At 62.2% G+C, this 22,540-nt stretch overlaps 1 protein-coding gene across 2 annotated transcripts in view; it reads left to right on the top strand.

The window, feature by feature from the left end:
* The window catches only part of SYT7 (synaptotagmin 7), a 32,516-nt gene extending 23,234 nt beyond the window's left edge, over positions 1-9,282 (top strand). For both annotated transcript variants that reach the window (XM_067295375.1, XM_067295374.1), the window contains 6 exons: positions 1,861-1,999; positions 3,072-3,342; positions 3,958-4,127; positions 4,745-4,859; positions 5,032-5,231; positions 7,971-9,282. In XM_067295375.1, coding sequence (XP_067151476.1) covers positions 1,861-1,999; positions 3,072-3,342; positions 3,958-4,127; positions 4,745-4,859; positions 5,032-5,231; positions 7,971-8,075 — 1,000 coding nt within the window. In that variant the 3' untranslated portion in view covers positions 8,076-9,282. The remainder of the gene's footprint in view (positions 1-1,860; positions 2,000-3,071; positions 3,343-3,957; positions 4,128-4,744; positions 4,860-5,031; positions 5,232-7,970) is intronic.
* Positions 9,283-22,540: the final 13,258 nt, after the last annotated feature.

The following is a 22,540-nucleotide window of genomic DNA, read 5'->3' as shown; positions in this document are numbered from 1 at the left end:
GACCTCCGCCGACGCGCTCCATTTCCCAGGCTGCTTCGCAGACAAATCACCGAGCGGTCCCTGCCGCTGGCCATCGTCTCCTCTGCGTTTGCTCTCGCTCTGTTTCTAACCTGACTTTGCCTCTCCAGCTAGCTCGGTCTCCTCCTTTATCTCTGTGCACCATCCCGCCTGCGCGGGCAAGCTGCGTGCGTGCGTGTGGGTGTGCATGTGTGTGCACGTGTGTGTGTGTGTGTGTGGGCACTGCTGCCGCTCCTGCGAGCATCTCGCTGCGTGGGTCACCCCCGTGCGTGCGCGCCTCGGGGGGGGGGGTGCCGTGCGTGTGCCGCCGTCCCCCATCGCGCTGAGGGTTTTTTGGTGCGTCTCCACCAGCGTACGCGCGCGCTCGTCGTGCGCCTGGCTGCAGGTGTCTTGCGTGTCTCGAGCTCGCTGTGGGAGTCTCTGCGTGTGTCCTGGGTCCGTGTGCGCTCGTGTCGGTCGGAGGCTGTGCCTGGTGCTCAGTGTGGCGTCTGTGTCGCGCCAGCGGTGCTCTGCCACGCCGTGGGTTGGGGCCCTTGGATCCTGTTGGTGCGCCTGTCCGTTGACTTGTCGCTGCCTTGGCTTTTGTGGGAATGTCGGCTGAGAGCTGTCCGAGCACCGGAGCGAGTGCACCTGTGAGCGTGGGCATCTCTCCTGCGTTTGTGCATTGGGGTGTGTGTGTGTGTGTGTGTCCGTCCGTGCCAGCTGCGTCTGCGTGCACCACGTGCCCTCCTCTCTGGGGTGAGTTGGGGTCTGCCTCTGCCACGGGAGCCGGCGAGGGCTGTCCGGGTGCGCGTGCGCTGCCCTCCTCCCCGCCGGCGCGTGCCTGCGCGTCCCGTCGTCCCCACGCCTTGCGGCAGCGCGGCCCCCCCCCCCACTCTGTGCCTGCCCATCTCCATCGCCGCTCTGCCATGCGGGCCAGCGCGTGTCCCCCTCTCCGCCTGCCCCCCCCCCCCCCCCGCAGGGCTGCTCCCTCCTCCCGGCGCATTGCACGCAGTCCTCCCGCAGCACCGCGCCTGCCGGACCCCCCATCCCCGCCGTGCGGGACCGCGAGCCGGCGGAGCAGCCAGGACCGGCACCGCCTGCCCCTGCCAGCCCCGAGCCCCGGCTCCAGCAGCGCGCTGGCGCTGGGCGATGCTGCGGGCTGAAACGTACGGGGAAGAGGAGACGGCCCCGGGCTGACGGAGCAAGCGAGGAAGCGGGGAAGGGTTTTTAGCCGTGGTGCGTTGAGCCACCACCGCTGCAGCAGGCAGCACCCGAGGGTCAGGGACGGGCAGGTGGATGCAGAGCTGAGCACGGGGAAGGGCTGGTGGGCTGGCGAGCTACAGCCAGGCCCCCAAGGGAGAGCTGACGGGTCGGGGCAGCCCGTGGCTTTCCTGACGTCGCCCTGCGGCTGCAGTACGGCACCGCCAAGGGTGCCGCAGCTGCCAGGTGGCGAGGCGGTGGGAAGCGGACGTGGTTGCAGGCTGCGTTGGACCTTCTGTGCTGGCCTGGAGGTTTGCAGGCTGTAAGCTGCGAGCCGGCTGGTTGGTTTGGGGTTGCGCTGGAGCTGCTGTTGGATGCCATCACGGCTCCAGCCAGCGTGCCCCGGGCGCTGTGCGCACCCAGGCTGGCGGATGGGCACCCAGCCCTGCCCGTCGGCGAAGCGCACGGCAGCGCCTGGGGAGATGCAGCCTGAAGGCCAAAGGTAGAGTGGCTCCTCGGAGGCGCAAAGGATGCTCCAAGCTCTTGGCTGGGTGGGTGCGAGCCGAAGCCTCTGCAGGGCTCCAGGTGCCTGAGGGAGACCCTCACTGTCTCGTTCGCTGCGCTCAGCCCCTCTCTAAGGTGCTGCGTCTCTTTCCCCAGGGTACCGGCCGGTGGCAAGGCGGTGAACACAGCCCCCGTGCCAGGGCAGACCCAGCAGCAAGATGAGTCCGACCGGAAGACCGAGCCGCGCTCCTCCGTCTCGGACCTCGTCAACTCCCTGACCAGCGAGATGCTCATGGTGAGCGATGGCTGGAGGTCTCGCTCCTGGCCTCAGCGCAGCCAGACCACCCACGTCCCGCACACCCACGCCGTCCCACCAACTGCCCTGGCTGTCCTGGCGAGCGGGACAGCCTGTTCCTGCTGCTTGCTTCCCTTTCTGATTTGTTTTGGAGATGTTTTAGGCTGACACTACTCTAATGAGGGGTGGGCAGCTCCTCCCAGGGTCCTGGCTTCATCCTCGGTCATCACTGAGCCCTTCTGGGCTATGGCTCAGCGTGGGGTGGGGAGCAGGCTGTCAGAGCAGGCTGTTTTGCTTCATGGCAGGTCAGTGCCGAGGTGTTCTGAGTTGCTCCATCTCCCTGTGCCATCCCAGTTGCTTTGATGCAATGGTCTAGACTGGCAGTGCCGCTGGGGCAGGTTGCGAGTATCGGCTCCCAGGTCTTTCTGGGATGCTGGTAGCATGTTCTGGGCAGCTGTACCCTGCGGGATGGCGGCATCTTAGACCCCATCCCCGCTGCGAGTTGGTGCCAGGATGGTTTGAGCTCTCCCTCTCTGCGCACAAGCCTGGGCGTCCCGCTGCACTCCCCCTTGGCTCTTCCTTGCTCCCATCCTCTGCCACGGGAGGCTCGACACGTCCCAGGCCCGCTCCGCCGAGCCCCCGGGCCCCCTTGCACCCAGGTGCTGCGACCAACGTGCCTCTGGGTCGGCCGAGGCACCTGCGAGATGATGCAGCCCGAGGGCGCGAGGGAGCCGACTCCAGAGACGTGACGGACAGGCTGTCAGCAGGAATTTGGCTAATTGGTGCTCCCAGTCCCTGGGAAGCGGACGCGTGGAGCGGAGCCAGGAGTCATCTAAGGAGATGCCCGTGGCAGGGAGACAGGGAGAAGCTGATGCCCTCTGACAGCTCCCCAGACAGCTGTGAGGGCCTGAGGCCCGGAGTAGGTTGGGATGGGCTTGTTTCTTCCACGGAGCGGAAAGGGGGGGGCATGACGCTGACCGCCCCATGGCACGGGCGGCACAGCCCTCTGTCAGGGCACGCCGCGTCTGCGCTCGCAGCCCTGTGCTCACAGCCCGTTCTGTCCATGCCACAGCTCTCCCCAGGCTCCGAGGATGATGAGGGACATGACAGCTCCAGCCGGGAGAACTTGGGCCGCATCCAGTTCAGCGTTGGCTACAACTTCCAGGAGTCCACCCTCACCGTCAAGATCATGAAGGCCCAGGAGCTGCCAGCCAAGGACTTCAGTGGCACAAGCGACCCCTTTGTCAAGATCTACCTGCTGCCTGACAAGAAGCACAAGCTGGAGACCAAGGTGAAGCGGAAGAACCTGAACCCGCACTGGAACGAGACCTTCCTCTTTGAAGGTAAGGGCAGGCTGGGTTGGGCTGGACTGGGCTTGTCCTCGTGGCCTGGGAAAGACCCTCCGCACTGCCATTTCCCCTTCCCGAGGTGCCCCCAGCTAGCTTCCACCTCGCACCCGGGCTGGAGAACCCACCAGGGATGAGGTGGTCAGGGCAGGACTGGCTCAGCCTGAGCTGCCAGTGCAGGGGCCACCAGTGACGAGCAGAGTTTGCAGAGCCACAGAGGCCAGGCTGTCACTGAAGGTGTTTGCTCTGTGTCCAGCCAGTGCTGGGGGGGGGGAGGCTCCTTCCCAACCCGGGTAGGGCCTGATGTGTGCCTGGGGCCACACGGGCACCTGTGGAAGCACATGGGTGACTTACTCTGTTGTGAAGAGCTACAGCAATGGCTTGAAGCCATGCAGCTCCTCCAAAGCATGATGAATGCCCAGGGCCGTAATCCGTTCTTCATCCGCTGTCTGATGCCAACATTCCCCCCACCTAAGCACCAGCAAGGCAGAGAGGTGCTGGACAGCCCTGTGGGCACCAGCACGTGTATATGCTGCTCGTTTTGACCGGGCTTGCTCTCCAGCCCCTTGCCAAGTTCCCTCCTCATCTCCTCTGCCTCCGTCTTCGGTGCAGGTTTCCCCTATGAGAAGGTGGTGCAGCGAGTGCTGTACCTCCAGGTCCTGGACTACGATCGCTTCAGCCGCAATGACCCTATCGGGGAGGTGTCCATCCCCCTCAACAAAGTGGACCTCACCCAGATGCAGACCTTCTGGAAGGACCTGAAGCCCTGCAGCGATGGCAGCGTAAGGCCCTTGCTTGTCCGCCACGGCCTCCCGGGCCAAGGATGTGGCGGGAGTTAGCTATGCCCCTCGTCCTACCCCACTGTCCTCAGGGACAGTTCTTGAGGAAGGAATACCCCAGGTTGCCGTGATATCCCAGCAGAGCCGGGCCTTTGGGCCACACCGGGAACGCATGCTGGTGAGGGTGGCCCTATGGAGTTCCCAGGTGGGAGCGCTCTGGCCAGATCCCCAGTCCCCGGAGGCCTCACCAGTCCGGGAATGGGTCGCCGGTGAGCTCAGCTGCCTGACGTGCTGTCATCTGGCAGGAGCCCCTGCAAAAGACGGCTCTGAGGGAGCAAATCCACCTGAGCTCGGGTGACGAGCGCTGGGGCACAGAGGGATTAACATGCTGTCCCCTTGTGTTTGCTGTCCTGCCTGTGTCATCTGCTTGTTACCACGACAAAGAAGGCTTCTGTTTTCCTGTTTATTCAAGGAAAAGGTTTGACTTTTAAGGAGGAGCTTGTGTTTTTCTTCCCAAATCGATCGCCACTTTTTACCTGTAAATTAAAGAAAGGGTTTAAGTATCCCAAACAGCCCGTCCGGGTGCTGGGCTGTGCCCTAATGGCCTCTCTGTCTCACAGGGAAGCCGGGGAGAGCTGCTCCTGTCCCTGTGCTACAACCCCTCTGCCAACTCCATCGTCGTGAACATCATCAAAGCGCGGAACCTCAAAGCCATGGACATCGGGGGGACCTCAGGTACGAGCACCAGCCCCCGCCTCTGGGCATGGCCAGTGTCCTGCTGTCTCGGTCACTGCCGCGAAGTCTCCTGGGTGGGAAGGGATGCCGCCCTGCTCGCCTGCACATTGCAGGAGTCAAGGAAGGGCCTGGCTAAGGGCCTGAGAGCAGTGTGCTGTCCCCCCCCGCCCAGACCCCTACGTGAAGGTGTGGCTGATGTACAAGGACAAGCGGGTGGAGAAGAAGAAGACAGTAGTCATGAAGCGGTGCCTGAACCCTGTCTTCAATGAGTCCTTCGCCTTTGACATCCCCACTGAGCGGCTGCGCGAGACGACCATTGTCATCACTGTCATGGACAAGGACAGGCTGAGCCGGAACGATGTCATCGGCAAGGTGGGTCCTGCCGGGGCTTGTCGTGCTGCGCGTGGGGTGAGGGCACAGTTTGGAGGGGGCCGTGGCGGGGAGGCAGGAGCTCATGGCCCAGCTGCCACTGAAGCAAGGCACCAGGAAGGCAGGAGAGACTGCAGCTGGCTGCCACCCGAGTTCCCACGTTGGGGGCACAGGGAAAGGGGCTTCGAAACGCGGTGGTTGTTTGGAGCAGGGTGGTTAGTACGAACCAGAGGGAGGCCCGCTGCCCTCCCTGCAGACACCACGTGCAGTACAGGTCCATGGTAGCGTCGCTGCTGGCTGCGGAGCCTTATCTCCCCTGCGAAGCAGCGCTGACTCGGGCCACGGGCATGCCCACATCTCATGCCGTTCCTCTGCCAAAGCACCACAGGGTCACACGACGATCACAGGCCACGCGCCTCTGCCGTGCTCCGGAGCACGTGTCACAGAGGTGGGTCGTGGGCAACGGCCCTCAGCTAGACCTGCCACTGCCAATGGACACAGGCATCGCACTACCACCAGCATGTGGTGGGACGGGAGGTCTGAGCCTGGTGCAACGCCACAGTTATGGTGACCCAATGTGCCAAGCATTTTTTTTTCCTCAAACTCTCTCCACCTGGACATGCTCAGCACCAGTTTGGCCATTCACCCGTGTGGTCTCTGAGCAGGAATTGCATGGCCAGCAGGATTCAGCACACTGCAGTCCTCCTGGAGGCTGCAGAGACATCCCACAGGTCCAGCAAGACAACGCCAGGCACCATCAGCTCAGCATAGAAGATCAGGCCCCTAGACAATACGTATCCTGCCAAGGGGCAGCATCTGGGGAGCATCCAAGACCACACGTTGACCTGAAGAGCGCGGGCAGATCTGTTGGATACAACTGGTGCTGTCTCTGTGGGCTCAGCATCACTTGAGTGAGGCAGTGTGGTCCAGAGCGCGTCTGCCAAGAGGAAAAAAAAGGGCAGCAGAGAGTTCCTGTGTCTTCCCGGAACTATTCCTGCATGGCCTTTCCCCATGCTCACCCTGCTTGTTGTCTGGATGGGGATTTAAAGCACCCCTCGTGCTCATCTAGCTGTTCTTCCACCTTCCTTTGGCCACCACTCCAGGATTTTGGACCCAGGTGCTGGGTTAGGAGCTGCTTTGGATTTTGGCAGCAGTCAGGATCTGCCTGAGAGAGGAGCTCTCATGCTGTGGTGAAATCTGGAGCAATCGTTCCTCAGTCAAGGGGGAAGCAGCAGGAATTGCCATGTTGGTGCTCTGGAGGAAGGTTGTTGTGAAGGACCAAGCCCCAAGGCTGGGCAGGCATTAGGGTCCCCACTGCTCTGCTCTGTCCCCATCCTGCCTCTCTGGAGAAGGCAAGCTAGAGAGGAAGATGGAGCCCGTATGGATCCCTTCACGGTTGGACTTTCCCTTCCGTGTCTGGCCCAGGCTGAGACTCTTCTGAGACCACCACCAGCTGTGGTGTCTGGAGCGAGGATTCCTTCATCAGAAGTGAGGCGGAGGCCACCAACCAGCTCTCTGGTGAGAGTTAGCTGCCGTTCCCGGCCAGACAAGGGCTGGTTCAAACCCTGGTGGAGACAGGCCGTGGAGCTAGTTAGCACGAACAACAGTTCATCAGCCGGGAGGTGGCAGCAGAGCCTCGCGGTCGCAGCGCCCAGCGGCGTGGGTGCCCGTGCCGCACCGCGTCCCGGCCCCGCGGCTCCCAGCTGGGGCCCCAGTGCCGTTCTCAGCGGCGACAGGATTGCACGGTGCATCCCAGTGACAATAACGACGGGAAAATTAATCCGCTCTCGATCTGATTTACGTTAAATCCATACCGCTCTCCACTCGTTATCGTAACGATGATAAACGAGCGCAGTAATCTCCGTTATTACCGCTCACCGCAGAGAGTCAATTATTCCCAAACGCAGCGTTGTAATAAAGCAAACATGTACATTGAATTAAACCCGGGAGGAGGCAGCCGGAGCGTTTCGGCACAGTGCACGGCCGAGGGGCAGAGGTCCCGGCCCTGCCGCGGGCACGGCCCCGGCGGGGACGTCGCGGGGGGACACCGCCGGGCTGAGCCAGCCCAGGCGCCCGCCACCAGGAGGTATTTCTAGCACCACGCTGAGCGCACCGCTCTGGCCGTGAGGACAGACGGACAGCGTCCGTGTCGCCTTGACTTTGCATTAACCCCGCTGGCAGCGTCACAGCGGCGGAGCAAAGCGACATTGCAAACAGCCGAGTGCGGCAAGCGGGAAGGAGAGGAGAGTGCCCTTCACGGGCCCGGCCGCGGCACCGCGGCTGGCAACGGGCTAATAACTTTCGAGTGAATAATTACCAGCGTCGTGCAAGCTCAGATCAGGCCCCGCAATCCCCTTAGCCGGCGCGGCAGCCACAGGCTCCATTAGCCGCCCGGGTGACACGCGTCTCGGCTTGTCAGCTGCGGAGAAGGTTGACACGCGCGTTTGCTGCGTCGCCGTATGGAAAATCGATGGATAAAAATAACCTGCCTTGCGTGGAGAGGCTCGCGCCGGCTGTGCCTCGTGGCTAACTAACGCACGCGGGTGCCACCGCCGCCGGCCGTGCGGCCAGTGAAGCTGTCTGCAAACGGGGCAGGGGCAAAGCGGAGGGTGCAAAACGGGGAGGCGAGAGGCGCCGGGTGCACGTTGGGAGCGGCATGCGGAGGGACGGGGCGGTCGCGGGACACCGGCACTGCAGTGCAGGTCCCACAGGCCCTATGTCCATCCGTCCCCCCCCCTGCAGATCTACCTGTCCTGGAAGAGCGGCCCCGGTGAGGTGAAGCACTGGAAGGACATGATCGCCCGCCCGCGGCAGGCGGTGGCTCAGTGGCACCAGCTGAAGGCCTGAGCGCCGGCGCCTGAGCGCTGCCCGGACCCCGGCTTGCGGCTCCGCAGGGCTCCCGGTGCGGGCGAGGAGCCGAGGCACCGGCGGGACGCGGCAGCTCCCAGAGGCTCCCAGGACCGCGGCGGCCGTGACGGCACGGTGCTTGGGGACGCGGCGCGAGGAGTGACGCCCCCCCCCACCCCCACCCCGTCCCTGCCGCCGTGCAGGACTTCTCCGAGTGCTTCCAGCCTCCGCCCGCCCCCCACCCCGGAGCCCCTCTGCCCCCGTGGTCCCTCCCTGCATGAGAGGGGACCCTGTCCCCATCCCCTTCCCGCTCCGTAAAACCTTGCCGAGCTGCCGGTGTTAACCCCAGCAGGGCAGCCGGAGCCTGCGTCCTGCTTGCCCGCGGTTTGGGGGGGGGGGGGCACGGTGGCAGCGGTGCCCCCCCCGTCCCGGCAGGACGAGCCGGGCGGCCCCCCGGCAGAGCCGGCAGCCCCAGCCGCACGGCGGCTCCTGGGATCGGAAGCCATGACACACGGTGCGTTAGCCAAAGCGGGCTCGTTTAGTTATTTCCCTCGGTCGGGTTTTGTCGCTTTACTTCTCTCTTCGGGCTCGGTGAGAGCAGGACTTCGGGACACCCCCCCCCCCCATCCGTCCGTCCGTCCGTCCTCGCCCGGCCGGCGGTGGGAGGCGAACGGCAGCCGTCCCCGGGCCAGGGACCCCGCGCGCCCCTGGGGATGCCCGCTGCGTCCTGCGCCCTCCGCAGCCCCCGGGCAGCCATTCGCTATCCCCACGCCAGGCGCCTCGCCGGGCACTGTGCCGGGGTCCCGGTGCTGGGCGCTGCTGGAGGAGGGGGACAGCTCCGGCACCGTTGCCCGTGTCCCATCCTCGCCCCCCGCTTGGTGCCAGCCCCCCCTGTCCCCCACACCCCCCGGTTCGACTCCCACCTGGATTCGTGTGCCAGATCCCCGTGCCGAGGGGGCCGGCTGCCGGTGGGACAGGTCCAGCGGGACCGCAGCAGCGCCGGATGCGACACACGCCTGCCCGGACCCGTCCCCATCTCCGGCGGGTGACATCGCTGCCTCTTGCTTTGCTCCGCGATGCTCCGCCAGGACCGGCACCCGGACAAGAAGGATGCTGTTGCGGATGCCGACCAGCCCTCGCGTCCCCCACCGGGCATCGGCGGGGGGGACACGGAGCCGGACGCGGCTGGGGAAGGGGCACCCGTTAGCACCGGGCCTCGAGGATGGAGGCACGTCGTGCCGGGGGTGGGGGGGGCATCCGCCGAGCTCTCGCCGGGGGCGTCCGGATCTCAGGGGATCTCAGGTAGGGGCCCTGCGGGGGTGGGGGGGGGGGGGCACGGACACCCCTGCGCCCTCACCGGCGGCGCCGGGACACCCGGAGCAAGCCCAAAGCGCTCCCCCCCCCCCCAATCACTAGTCTTCCTGCTCTCCCGGGCCTCGCCGGTGGCAGCGATGGATTGGGGAGGGGGGGGTCTGCGCATCCCGCAGCCTGGAGCAAGCCATGGGCGCCCGGCGCGAGGCGAGGACGCCGTGTACAGTTGCAAGCCCGTTTTGTTTTTGGTTTTTTTTTTTTTGGTTTTTGGGGTTTTTTTTTTTTTTTTAGAGCATAAGAGCCTTTTATCTCGTCGCTGTCGTCCCTGTGCTCCAGTGTTTTCGAGCCCGCGTGCAGGGCACCTAGCGCTCTTTGTGATAGGCACGTTTTTACAAGCATCGCCGTAGCTCTCTTTGGGGCGACGGGGCCTCGCGGCGCCGCTTCCCCCTGCCGCGGGAGCAGCTGGGCAAGGGCGAGGGGGGGTTTTCTCGCCAAATCCCCCCCCCCAAAAAAAAAAAGTGGGAGCGGAGCAGCCGCCTCGGAGAGCCGTCGGCACCCTCGTGAGCTAACCGGGCACCGGCCTGGGCAGCCGGGGACGGCTTGGCCAGCGACAACCCCAGCCCCTTGCTAGAGAGTTCCCGACGACCCGGAGAGAAGTAATAATACCGCTACTACAGTAATAATAACGCTTTTAGGGACATTTGTATTTTTAGCCTATTCTCTCTCTTTTTTTAACCTAAAAGAAGAGATTTGTGACGCCGGCGCTGGGCTCACGCGCCAAACCGTGGCGTTCGGCTGCGGCGGAGCGTCCCCGGGTCGCCCTGTCCCACCGCGTCCCGCTGGGCGGGGGTCCCGTTTCCCTCGCCCCCCCTGCCGCCGCAGCACCCCCGGGTGACCCCTTCCTCCGGGCACCGTTTCTTTTCTACGGATGGCCGGCCGGCTTCCCGGGAGTTGTGTGTTCATTTTTAACCTCTAGAGATCTTAGCCGTATCTTGTTCAGGTATCGCTCTTCTTCTTCTTCTTCTTCTTCTTCATGTGACGGTAACATCCAACTGGTGTACAAAAACACGGGAAAAAACGGGGGGAAAAGCAAACAAAAGCCACACGGAAAAGGACAAACCCCCCCGGACTGAACTGCGGACGGCAGGCGGCCGGAGCAGAGGCAGGGCAGCCCGGCTGGCGTCGGCTGCCACCTCCTTGCTGCTGGCTTTGCTCACACGACACGACGTGGCGGCCTGGTGCATTTTATAACTAAAAAACAGAGGAGAAATTCCACCCCCCCGCACTCACATGGCACATGCGAGGCGCGGGAGGGCAGAGGGGGCGACCCGGCCCGGCCGCAGCGGAGGTGGGGGGGGGTTTCTTCGCAGAATCCTATTTTTGGGGAGCGGGGCCCCTCGTTTTCTGGAGGCAGCCGCCGCTCTCAGTAATAAAGGACAGTCAGCATCTCCCAGCCTGCCTCGTCTCTGGGGGAGGGGCGGCGGCGGGGGGGGCACCCCCAGCACTGAACATCCCCAGCACTGAGCATCCCCAGCACTGAACATCCCCAGCACTGAGCATCCCCAGCACTGAACATCCCCAGCACTGAACATCCCCAGCACTGAGCATCCCCAGCACTGAGCATCCCCAGCACTGAGCATCCCCAGCACTGAACATCCCCAGCACTGAACATCCCCAGCACTGAACATCCCCAGCACTGAACACCCCCAGCACTGAGCATCCCCAGCACTGAACATCCCCAGCACTGAACATCCCCAGCACTGAACACCCCCAGCACTGAGCATCCCCAGCACTGAGCATCCCCAGCACTGAACATCCCCAGCACTGAGCATCCCCAGCACTGAACATCCCCAGCACTGAGCATCCCCAGCACTGAACATCCCCAGCACTGAACATCCCCAGCACTGAACATCCCCAGCACTGAACATCCCCAGCACTGAGCATCCCCAGCACTGAGCATCCCCAGCACTGAACATCCCCAGCACTGAACATCCCCAGCACTGAGCATCCCCAGCACTGAACATCCCCAGCACTGAACATCCCCAGCACTGAGCATCCCCAGCACTGAACATCCCCAGCACTGAGCATCCCCAGCACTGAGCATCCCCAGCACTGAACACCCCCAGCACTGAACATCCCCAGCACTGAACACCCCCAGCACTGAACATCCCCAGCACTGAGCATCCCCAGCACTGAGCACCCCCAGCACTGAGCATCCCCAGCACTGAGCATCCCCAGCACTGAGCATCCCCAGCACTGAACATCCCCAGCACTGAACATCCCCAGCACTGAACATCCCCAGCACTGAACATCCCCAGCACTGAACACCCCCAGCACTGAACATCCCCAGCACTGAACATCCCCAGCACTGAACACCCCCAGCACTGAACATCCCCAGCACTGAGCATCCCCAGCACTGAGCACCCCCAGCACTGAACATCCCCAGCACTGAACATCCCCAGCACTGAGCACCCCCAGCACTGAGCATCCCCAGCACTGAACACCCCCAGCACTGAGCATCCCCAGCACTGAACATCCCCAGCACTGAACATCCCCAGCACTGAGCATCCCCAGCACTGAACATCCCCAGCACTGAGCATCCCCAGCACTGAGCATCCCCAGCACTGAACATCCCCAGCACTGAACATCCCCAGCACTGAACACCGCCAGCACTGAACACCCCCAGCACTGAACATCCCCAGCACTGAGCATCCCCAGCACTGAGCATCCCCAGCACTGAACATCCCCAGCACTGAACATCCCCAGCACTGAGCATCCCCAGCACTGAGCATCCCCAGCACTGAGCATCCCCAGCACTGAACATCCCCAGCACTGAGCATCCCCAGCACTGAACATCCCCAGCACTGAACATCCCCAGCACTGAGCATCCCCAGCACTGAACACCCCCAGCACTGAACATCCCCAGCACTGAACACCCCCAGCACTGAACATCCCCAGCACTGAACACCCCCAGCACTGAACATCCCCAGCACTGAGCATCCCCAGCACTGAGCATCCCCAGCACTGAGCATCCCCAGCACTGAACATCCCCAGCACTGAACACCCCCAGCACTGAACACCCCCAGCACTGAACATCCCCAGCACTGAGCATCCCCAGCACTGAACATCCCCAGCACTGAGCATCCCCAGCACTGAGCATCCCCAGCACTGAGCATCCCCAGCACTGAACATCCCCAGCACTGAACACCCCCAGCACTGAACATCCCCAGCACTGAACACCCCCAGCACTGAGCATCCCCAGCACTGAACATCCCCAGCACTGAGCATCCCCAGCACTGAACATCCCCAGCACTGAGCATCCCCAGCACTGAGCATCCCCAGCACTGAACATCCCCAGCACTGAACACCCCCAGCACTGAGCATCCCCAGCACTGAACATCCCCAGCACTGAACATCCCCAGCACTGAACATCCCCAGCACTGAACACCCCCAGCACTGAGCATCCCCAGCACTGAACATCCCCAGCACTGAGCACCCCCAGCACTGAGCACCCCCAGCACTGAGCACCCCCAGCACTGAGCATCCCCAGCACTGAACACCCCCAGCACTGAACATCCCCAGCACTGAGCATCCCCAGCACTGAACATCCCCAGCACTGAACATCCCCAGCACTGAACATCCCCAGCACTGAACACCCCCAGCACTGAGCATCCCCAGCACTGAACATCCCCAGCACTGAACATCCCCAGCACTGAACACCCCCAGCACTGAGCATCCCCAGCACTGAGCATCCCCAGCACTGAACATCCCCAGCACTGAACACCCCCAGCACTGAACATCCCCAGCACTGAACATCCCCAGCACTGAACACCCCCAGCACTGAGCATCCCCAGCACTGAACATCCCCAGCACTGAACATCCCCAGCACTGAGCACCCCCAGCACTGAGCACCCCCAGCACTGAGCATCCCCAGCACTGAACATCCCCAGCACTGAGCACCCCCAGCACTGAGCACCCCCAGCACTGAGCACCCCCAGCACTGAGCATCCCCAGCACTGAACACCCCCAGCACTGAACATCCCCAGCACTGAGCATCCCCAGCACTGAACATCCCCAGCACTGAACATCCCCAGCACTGAACATCCCCAGCACTGAACACCCCCAGCACTGAGCATCCCCAGCACTGAACATCCCCAGCACTGAACATCCCCAGCACTGAACACCCCCAGCACTGAGCATCCCCAGCACTGAGCATCCCCAGCACTGAACATCCCCAGCACTGAACACCCCCAGCACTGAACATCCCCAGCACTGAACATCCCCAGCACTGAACACCCCCAGCACTGAGCATCCCCAGCACTGAACATCCCCAGCACTGAACATCCCCAGCACTGAGCACCCCCAGCACTGAGCACCCCCAGCACTGAGCACCCCCAGCACTGAGCATCCCCAGCACTGAACACCCCCAGCACTGAACATCCCCAGCACTGAGCATCCCCAGCACTGAACATCCCCAGCACTGAACATCCCCAGCACTGAGCATCCCCAGCACTGAGCATCCCCAGCACTGAACATCCCCAGCACTGAACACCCCCAGCACTGAACATCCCCAGCACTGAGCATCCCCAGCACTGAACACCCCCAGCACTGAACATCCCCAGCACTGAGCATCCCCAGCACTGAACACCCCCAGCACTGAGCATCCCCAGCACTGAGCACCCCCAGCACTGAACATCCCCAGCACTGAGCATCCCCAGCACTGAACACCCCCAGCACTGAGCATCCCCAGCACTGAACACCCCCAGCACTGAGCATCCCCAGCACTGAACATCCCCAGCACTGAACATCCCCAGCACTGAGCATCCCCAGCACTGAACATCCCCAGCACTGAGCATCCCCAGCACTGAGCATCCCCAGCACTGAACATCCCCAGCACTGAGCATCCCCAGCACTGAACATCCCCAGCACTGAACATCCCCAGCACTGAACATCCCCAGCACTGAACATCCCCAGCACTGAGCATCCCCAGCACTGAACATCCCCAGCACTGAGCATCCCCAGCACTGAGCATCCCCAGCACTGAGCATCCCCAGCACTGAACATCCCCAGCACTGAACATCCCCAGCACTGAACATCCCCAGCACTGAGCATCCCCAGCACTGAACATCCCCAGCACTGAGCATCCCCAGCACTGAACACCCCCAGCACTGAGCATCCCCAGCACTGAGCATCCCCAGCACTGAACACCCCCAGCACTGAGCATCCCCAGCACTGAACATCCCCAGCACTGAACATCCCCAGCACTGAGCATCCCCAGCACTGAACACCCCCAGCACTGAGCATGCCCAGCACTGAACATCCCCAGCACTGAGCATCCCCAGCACTGAACATCCCCAGCACTGAACATCCCCAGCACTGAACATCCCCAGCACTGAACATCCCCAGCACTGAGCACCCCCAGCACTGAGCATCCCCAGCACTGAACATCCCCAGCACTGAACATCCCCAGCACTGAACATCCCCAGCGCTGAACATCCCCAGCACTGAACATCCCCAGCACTGAACATCCCCAGCACTGAGCATCCCCAGCACTGAGCACCCCCAGCACTGAACATCCCCAGCACTGAACATCCCCAGCACTGAACATCCCCAGCACTGAGCATCCCCAGCACTGAGCATCCCCAGCACTGAGCACCCCCAGCACTGAGCACCCCCAGCACTGAACATCCCCAGCACTGAGCATCCCCAGCACTGAGCATCCCCAGCACTGAGCATCCCCAGCACTGAGCATCCCCAGCACTGAACATCCCCAGCACTGAACATCCCCAGCACTGAGCATCCCCAGCACTGAACATCCCCAGCACTGAACATCCCCAGCACTGAACATCCCCAGCGCTGAACATCCCCAGCACTGAACATCCCCAGCACTGAACATCCCCAGCACTGAGCATCCCCAGCACTGAGCACCCCCAGCACTGAGCACCCCCAGCACTGAACATCCCCAGCACTGAGCATCCCCAGCACTGAGCATCCCCAGCACTGAGCATCCCCAGCACTGAGCATCCCCAGCACTGAACATCCCCAGCACTGAGCATCCCCAGCACTGAACATCCCCAGCACTGAACATCCCCAGCACTGAACATCCCCAGCGCTGAACATCCCCAGCACTGAACATCCCCAGCACTGAACACCCCCAGCACTGAACATCCCCAGCACTGAACATCCCCAGCACTGAGCATCCCCAGCACTGAGCATCCCCAGCACTGAACATCCCCAGCACTGAACATCCCCAGCACTGAGCATCCCCAGCACTGAACATCCCCAGCACTGAGCATCCCCAGCACTGAGCATCCCCAGCACTGAACACCCCCAGCACTGAACATCCCCAGCACTGAGCATCCCCAGCACTGAACATCCCCAGCACTGAACATCCCCAGCACTGAGCATCCCCAGCACTGAACACCCCCAGCACTGAACATCCCCAGCACTGAGCATCCCCAGCACTGAACATCCCCAGCACTGAGCATCCCCAGCACTGAGCATCCCCAGCACTGAACACCCCCAGCACTGAACATCCCCAGCACTGAGCATCCCCAGCACTGAGCATCCCCAGCACTGAATATCCCCAGCACTGAGCATCCCCAGCACTGAACATCCCCAGCACTGAACATCCCCAGCACTGAGCATCCCCAGCACTGAGCATCCCCAGCACTGAGCATCCCCAGCACTGAACATCCCCAGCACTGAGCATCCCCAGCACTGAGCATCCCCAGCACTGAGCATCCCCAGCACTGAGCATCCCCAGCACTGAACATCCCCAGCACTGAGCATCCCCAGCACTGAACATCCCCAGCACTGAACATCCCCAGCACTGAGCATCCCCAGCACTGAACATCCCCGGCACTGAGCATCCCCAGCACTGAGCATCCCCAGCACTGAACATCCCCAGCACTGAGCATCCCCAGCACTGAACATCCCCAGCACTGAACATCCCCAGCACTGAACATCCCCAGCACTGAACATCCCCAGCACTGAGCATCCCCAGCACTGAGCATCCCCAGCACTGAACACCCCCAGCACTGAGCATCCCCAGCACTGAACACCCCCAGCACTGAACATCCCCAGCACTGAACACCCCCAGCACTGAGCATCCCCAGCACTGAACACCCCCAGCACTGAGCATCCCCAGCACTTAACATCCCCAGCACTGAACATCCCCAGCACTGAGCATCCCCAGCACTGAACATCCCCAGCACTGAGCATCCCCAGCACTGAACATCCCCAGCACTGAGCATCCCCAGCACTGAACATCCCCAGCACTGAACATCCCCAGCACTGAACATCCCCAGCACTGAACACCCCCAGCACTGAACACCCCCAGCACTGAGCATCCCCAGCACTGAGCATCCCCAGCACTGAGCACCCCCAGCACTGAGCATCCCCAGCACTGAGCACCCCCAGCACTGAACATCCCCAGCACTGAACATCCCCAGCACTGAGCATCCCCAGCACTGAGCATCCCCAGCACTGAACATCCCCAGCACTGAACATCCCCAGCACTGAGCATCCCCAGCACTGAGCATCCCCAGCACTGAGCACCCCCAGCACTGAGCATCCCCAGAACTGAACATCCCCAGCACTGAGCATCCCCAGCACTGAGCACCCCCAGCACTGAGCATCCCCAGCACTGAGCATCCCCAGCACTGAACATCCCCAGCACTGAGCACCCCCAGCACTGAGCACCCCCAGCACTGAGCATCCCCAGAACTGAACATCCCCAGCACTGAGCATCCCCAGCACTGAACATCCCCAGCACTGAGCATCCCCAGCACTGAGCACCCCCAGCACTGAGCACCCCCAGCACTGAGCATCCCCAGCACTGAGCACCCCCAGCACTGAGCATCCCCAGCACTGAACATCCCCAGCACTGAACATCCCCAGCACTGAGCATCCCCAGCACTGAACACCCCCAGCACTGAACATCCCCAGCACTGAACATCCCCAGCACTGAACACCCCCAGCACTGAACATCCCCAGCACTGAGCATCCCCAGCACTGAGCATCCCCAGCACTGAACATCCCCAGCACTGAACATCCCCAGCACTGAGCATCCCCAGCACTGAACATCCCCAGCACTGAGCATCCCCAGCACTGAACATCCCCAGCACTGAACATCCCCAGCACTGAGCATCCCCAGCACTGAACATCCCCAGCACTGAACATCCCCAGCACTGAGCATCCCCAGCACTGAACATCCCCAGCACTGAGCATCCCCAGCACTGAACATCCCCAGCACTGAACATCCCCAGCACTGAGCATCCCCAGCACTGAACATCCCCAGCACTGAGCATCCCCAGCACTGAGCATCCCCAGCACTGAGCATCCCCAGCACTGAACATCCCCAGCACTGAACACCCCCAGCACTGAACATCCCCAGCACTGAACATCCCCAGCACTGAGCATCCCCAGCACTGAGCATCCCCAGCACTGAGCATCCCCAGCACTGAACACCCCCAGCACTGAACATCCCCAGCACTGAGCATCCCCAGCACTGAGCATCCCCAGCACTGAACACCCCCAGCACTGAACATCCCCAGCACTGAGCATCCCCAGCACTGAACATCCCCAGCACTGAACATCCCCAGCACTGAGCATCCCCAGCACTGAACATCCCCAGCACTGAGCATCCCCAGCACTGAGCATCCCCAGCACTGAGCATCCCCAGCACTGAACATCCCCAGCACTGAACACCCCCAGCACTGAACATCCCCAGCACTGAACATCCCCAGCACTGAGCATCCCCAGCACTGAGCATCCCCAGCACTGAGCATCCCCAGCACTGAACACCCCCAGCACTGAACATCCCCAGCACTGAGCATCCCCAGCACTGAGCATCCCCAGCACTGAACACCCCCAGCACTGAACATCCCCAGCACTGAACATCCCCAGCACTGAACACCCCCAGCACTGAACATCCCCAGCACTGAGCATCCCCAGCACTGAGCATCCCCAGCACTGAACACCCCCAGCACTGAGCATCCCCAGCACTGAACATCCCCAGCACTGAACATCCCCAGCACTGAACACCCCCAGCACTGAACATCCCCAGCACTGAACATCCCCAGCACTGAGCATCCCCAGCACTGAGCATCCCCAGCACTGAGCATCCCCAGCACTGAGCATGCCCAGCACTGAACATCCCCAGCACTGAACACCCCCAGCACTGAGCATCCCCAGCACTGAACATCCCCAGCACTGAACATCCCCAGCACTGAGCACCCCCAGCACTGAGCATCCCCAGCACTGAACATCCCCAGCACTGAACATCCCCAGCACTGAACACCCCCAGCACTGAGCATCCCCAGCACTGAGCATCCCCAGCACTGAACATCCCCAGCACTGAACACCCCCAGCACTGAGCATCCCCAGCACTGAACATCCCCAGCACTGAGCATCCCCAGCACTGAACATCCCCAGCACTGAGCATCCCCAGCACTGAACATCCACAGCACTAAGCATCCCCAGCACTGAGCATCCCCAGCACTGAGCATCCCCAGCACTGAACATCCCCAGCACTGAGCATCCCCAGCACTGAACATCCCCAGCACTGAGCATCCCCAGCACTGAGCATCCCCAGCACTGAACATCCCCAGCACTGAGCATCCCCAGCACTGAACATCCCCAGCACTGAGCATCCCCAGCACTGAACATCCCCAGCACTGAGCATCCCCAGCGCTGAACATCCCCAGCGCTGAACATCCCCAGCACTGAGCACCCCCAGCACTGAACATCCCCAGCACTGAACACCCCCAGCACTGAACATCCCCAGCACTGAACATCCCCAGCACTGAACATCCCCAGCACTGAACACCCCCAGCACTGAGCATCCCCAGCACTGAACATCCCCAGCACTGAACACCCCCAGCACTGAGCATCCCCAGCACTGAGCATCCCCAGCACTGAACACCCCCAGCACTGAACATCCCCAGCACTGAGCATCCCCAGCACTGAGCATCCCCAGCACTGAGCATCCCCAGCACTGAACATCCCCAGCACTGAGCATCCCCAGCACTGAGCACCCCCAGCACTGAGCACCCCCAGCACTGAGCATCCCCAGCACTGAACATCCCCAGTACTGAGCATCCCCAGCACTGAGCACCCCCAGCACTGAGCATCCCCAGCACTGAACACACACAGCACTGAACATCCCCAGCACTGAACATCCCCAGCACTGAACATCCCCAGTACTGAGCATCCCCAGCACTGAGCATCCCCAGCACTGAACATCCCCAGCACTGAACACACCCAGCACTGAACATCCCCAGCACTGAACACCCCCAGCACTGAACATCCCCAGCACTGAGCATCCCCAGCACTGAGCATCCCCAGCACTGAGCATCCCCAGCACTGAGCATGCCCAGCACTGAACATCCCCAGCACTGAACACCCCCAGCACTGAGCATCCCCAGCACTGAACATCCCCAGCACTGAACATCCCCAGCACTGAGCACCCCCAGCACTGAGCATCCCCAGCACTGAACATCCCCAGCACTGAACACCCCCAGCACTGAACATCCCCAGCACTGAACATCCCCAGCACTGAGCATCCCCAGCACTGAGCATCCCCAGCACTGAGCATCCCCAGCAATGAACACCCCCAGCACTGAACACCCCCAGCACTGAGCATCCCCAGCACTGAGCACCCCCAGCACTGAGCACCCCCAGCACTGAGCATCCCCAGCACTGAACATCCCCAGCACTGAACATCCCCAGCACTGAACATCCCCAGCACTGAGCACCCCCAGCACTGAACATCCCCAGCACTGAGCACCCCCAGCACTGAGCATCCCCAGCACTGAGCATCCCCAGCACTGAGCATCCCCAGCACTGAACATCCCCAGCACTGAACATCCCCAGCACTGAACACCCCCAGCACTGAGCATCCCCAGCACTGAGCATCCCCAGCACTGAACACCCCCAGCACTGAACATCCCCAGCACTGAGCATCCCCAGCACTGAGCATCCCCAGCACTGAGCATCCCCAGCACTGAACATCCCCAGCACTGAACATCCCCAGCACTGAGCATCCCCAGCACTGAGCATCCCCAGCACTGAACATCCCCAGCACTGAGCATCCCCAGCACTGAGCATCCCCAGCACTGAACATCCCCAGCACTGAGCATCCCCAGCACTGAACACCCCCAGCACTGAACATCCCCAGCACTGAGCATCCCCAGCACTGAACATCCCCAGCACTGAGCATCCCCAGCACTGAGCACCCCCAGCACTGAGCACCCCCAGCACTGAGCATCCCCAGCACTGAACATCCCCAGTACTGAGCATCCCCAGCACTGAGCACCCCCAGCACTGAGCATCCCCAGCACTGAACACACACAGCACTGAACATCCCCAGCACTGAACATCCCCAGCACTGAGCATCCCCAGCACTGAGCACCCCCAGCACTGAGCATCCCCAGCACTGAACATCCCCAGTACTGAGCATCCCCAGCACTGAACATCCCCAGCACTGAACATCCCCAGCACTGAACACCCCCAGCACTGAGCACCCCCAGCACTGAGCATCCCCAGCACTGAACACCCCCAGCACTGAACACCCCCAGCACTGAGCATCCCCAGCACTGAACATCCCCAGCACTGAACACCCCCAGCACTGAACATCCCCAGCACTGAACACCCCCAGCACTGAACATCCCCAGCACTGAACATCCCCAGCACTGAACATCCCCAGCACTGAACACCCCCAGCACTGAGCATCCCCAGCACTGAACACCCCCAGCACTGAACATCCCCAGCACTGAACATCCCCAGCACTGAACATCCCCAGCACTGAACACCCCCAGCACTGAACACCCCCAGCACTGAGCACCCCCAGCACTGAACATCCCCAGCACTGAACATCCCCAGCACTGAACATCCCCAGCACTGAGCATCCCCAGCACTGAGCACCCCCAGCACTGAACATCCCCAGCACTGAGCATCCCCAGCACTGAGCATCCCCAGCACTGAACATCCCCAGCACTGAACATCCCCAGCACTGAGCATCCCCAGCACTGAGCACCCCCAGCACTGAGCATCCCCAGCACTGAGCACCCCCAGCACTGAACATCCCCAGCACTGAGCATCCCCAGCACTGAGCATCCCCAGCACTGAACATCCCCAGCACTGAACATCCCCAGCACTGAGCATCCCCAGCACTGAGCACCCCCAGCACTGAGCATCCCCAGCACTGAGCATCCCCAGCACTGAGCATCCCCAGCACTGAACATCCCCAGCACTGAGCATCCCCAGCACTGAGCACCCCCAGCACTGAGCATCCCCAGCACTGAGCATCCCCAGCACTGAGCATCCCCAGCACTGAACACCCCCAGCACTGAACATCCCCAGCACTGAGCATCCCCAGCACTGAGCATCCCCAGCACTGAACACCCCCAGCACTGAACATCCCCAGCACTGAGCACCCCCAGCACTGAACATCCCCAGCACTGAACACCCCCAGCACTGAGCATCCCCAGCACTGAGCATCCCCAGCACTGAACATCCCCAGCACTGAACATCCCCAGAACTGAACATCCCCAGCACTGAGCACCCCCAGCACTGAGCATCCCCAGCACTGAACATCCCCAGCACTGAGCACCCCCAGCACTGAACATCCCCAGCACTGAACACCCCCAGCACTGAACATCCCCAGCACTGAGCATCCCCAGCACTGAGCATCCCCAGCACTGAACATCCCCAGCACTGAGCATCCCCAGCACTGAGCATCCCCAGCACTGAACATCCCCAGCACTGAACATCCCCAGCACTGAGCATCCCCAGCACTGAGCATCCCCAGCACTGAACATCCCCAGCACTGAACATCCCCGGCACTGAGCATCCCCAGCACTGAACATCCCCAGCACTGAGCATCCCCAGCACTGAACATCCCCAGCACTGAGCATCCCCAGCACTGAACATCCCCAGCACTGAACATCCCCAGCACTGAACATCCCCAGCACTGAACACCCCCAGCACTGAGCATCCCCAGCACTGAGCATCCCCAGCACTGAACATCCCCAGCACTGAGCATCCCCAGCACTGAGCATCCCCAGCACTGAGCATCCCCAGCACTGAACATCCCCAGCACTGAGCATCCCCAGCACTGAACATCCCCAGCACTGAGCATCCCCAGCACT

The sequence above is a fragment of the Apteryx mantelli genome, chromosome 4, assembly GCF_036417845.1.
Source record: "Apteryx mantelli isolate bAptMan1 chromosome 4, bAptMan1.hap1, whole genome shotgun sequence".
Lineage (NCBI taxonomy): Eukaryota > Metazoa > Chordata > Aves > Apterygiformes > Apterygidae > Apteryx > Apteryx mantelli.
Note: the sequence above shows the minus strand (reverse complement) of the source record. Positions and strands in the feature narration are given on the sequence as shown.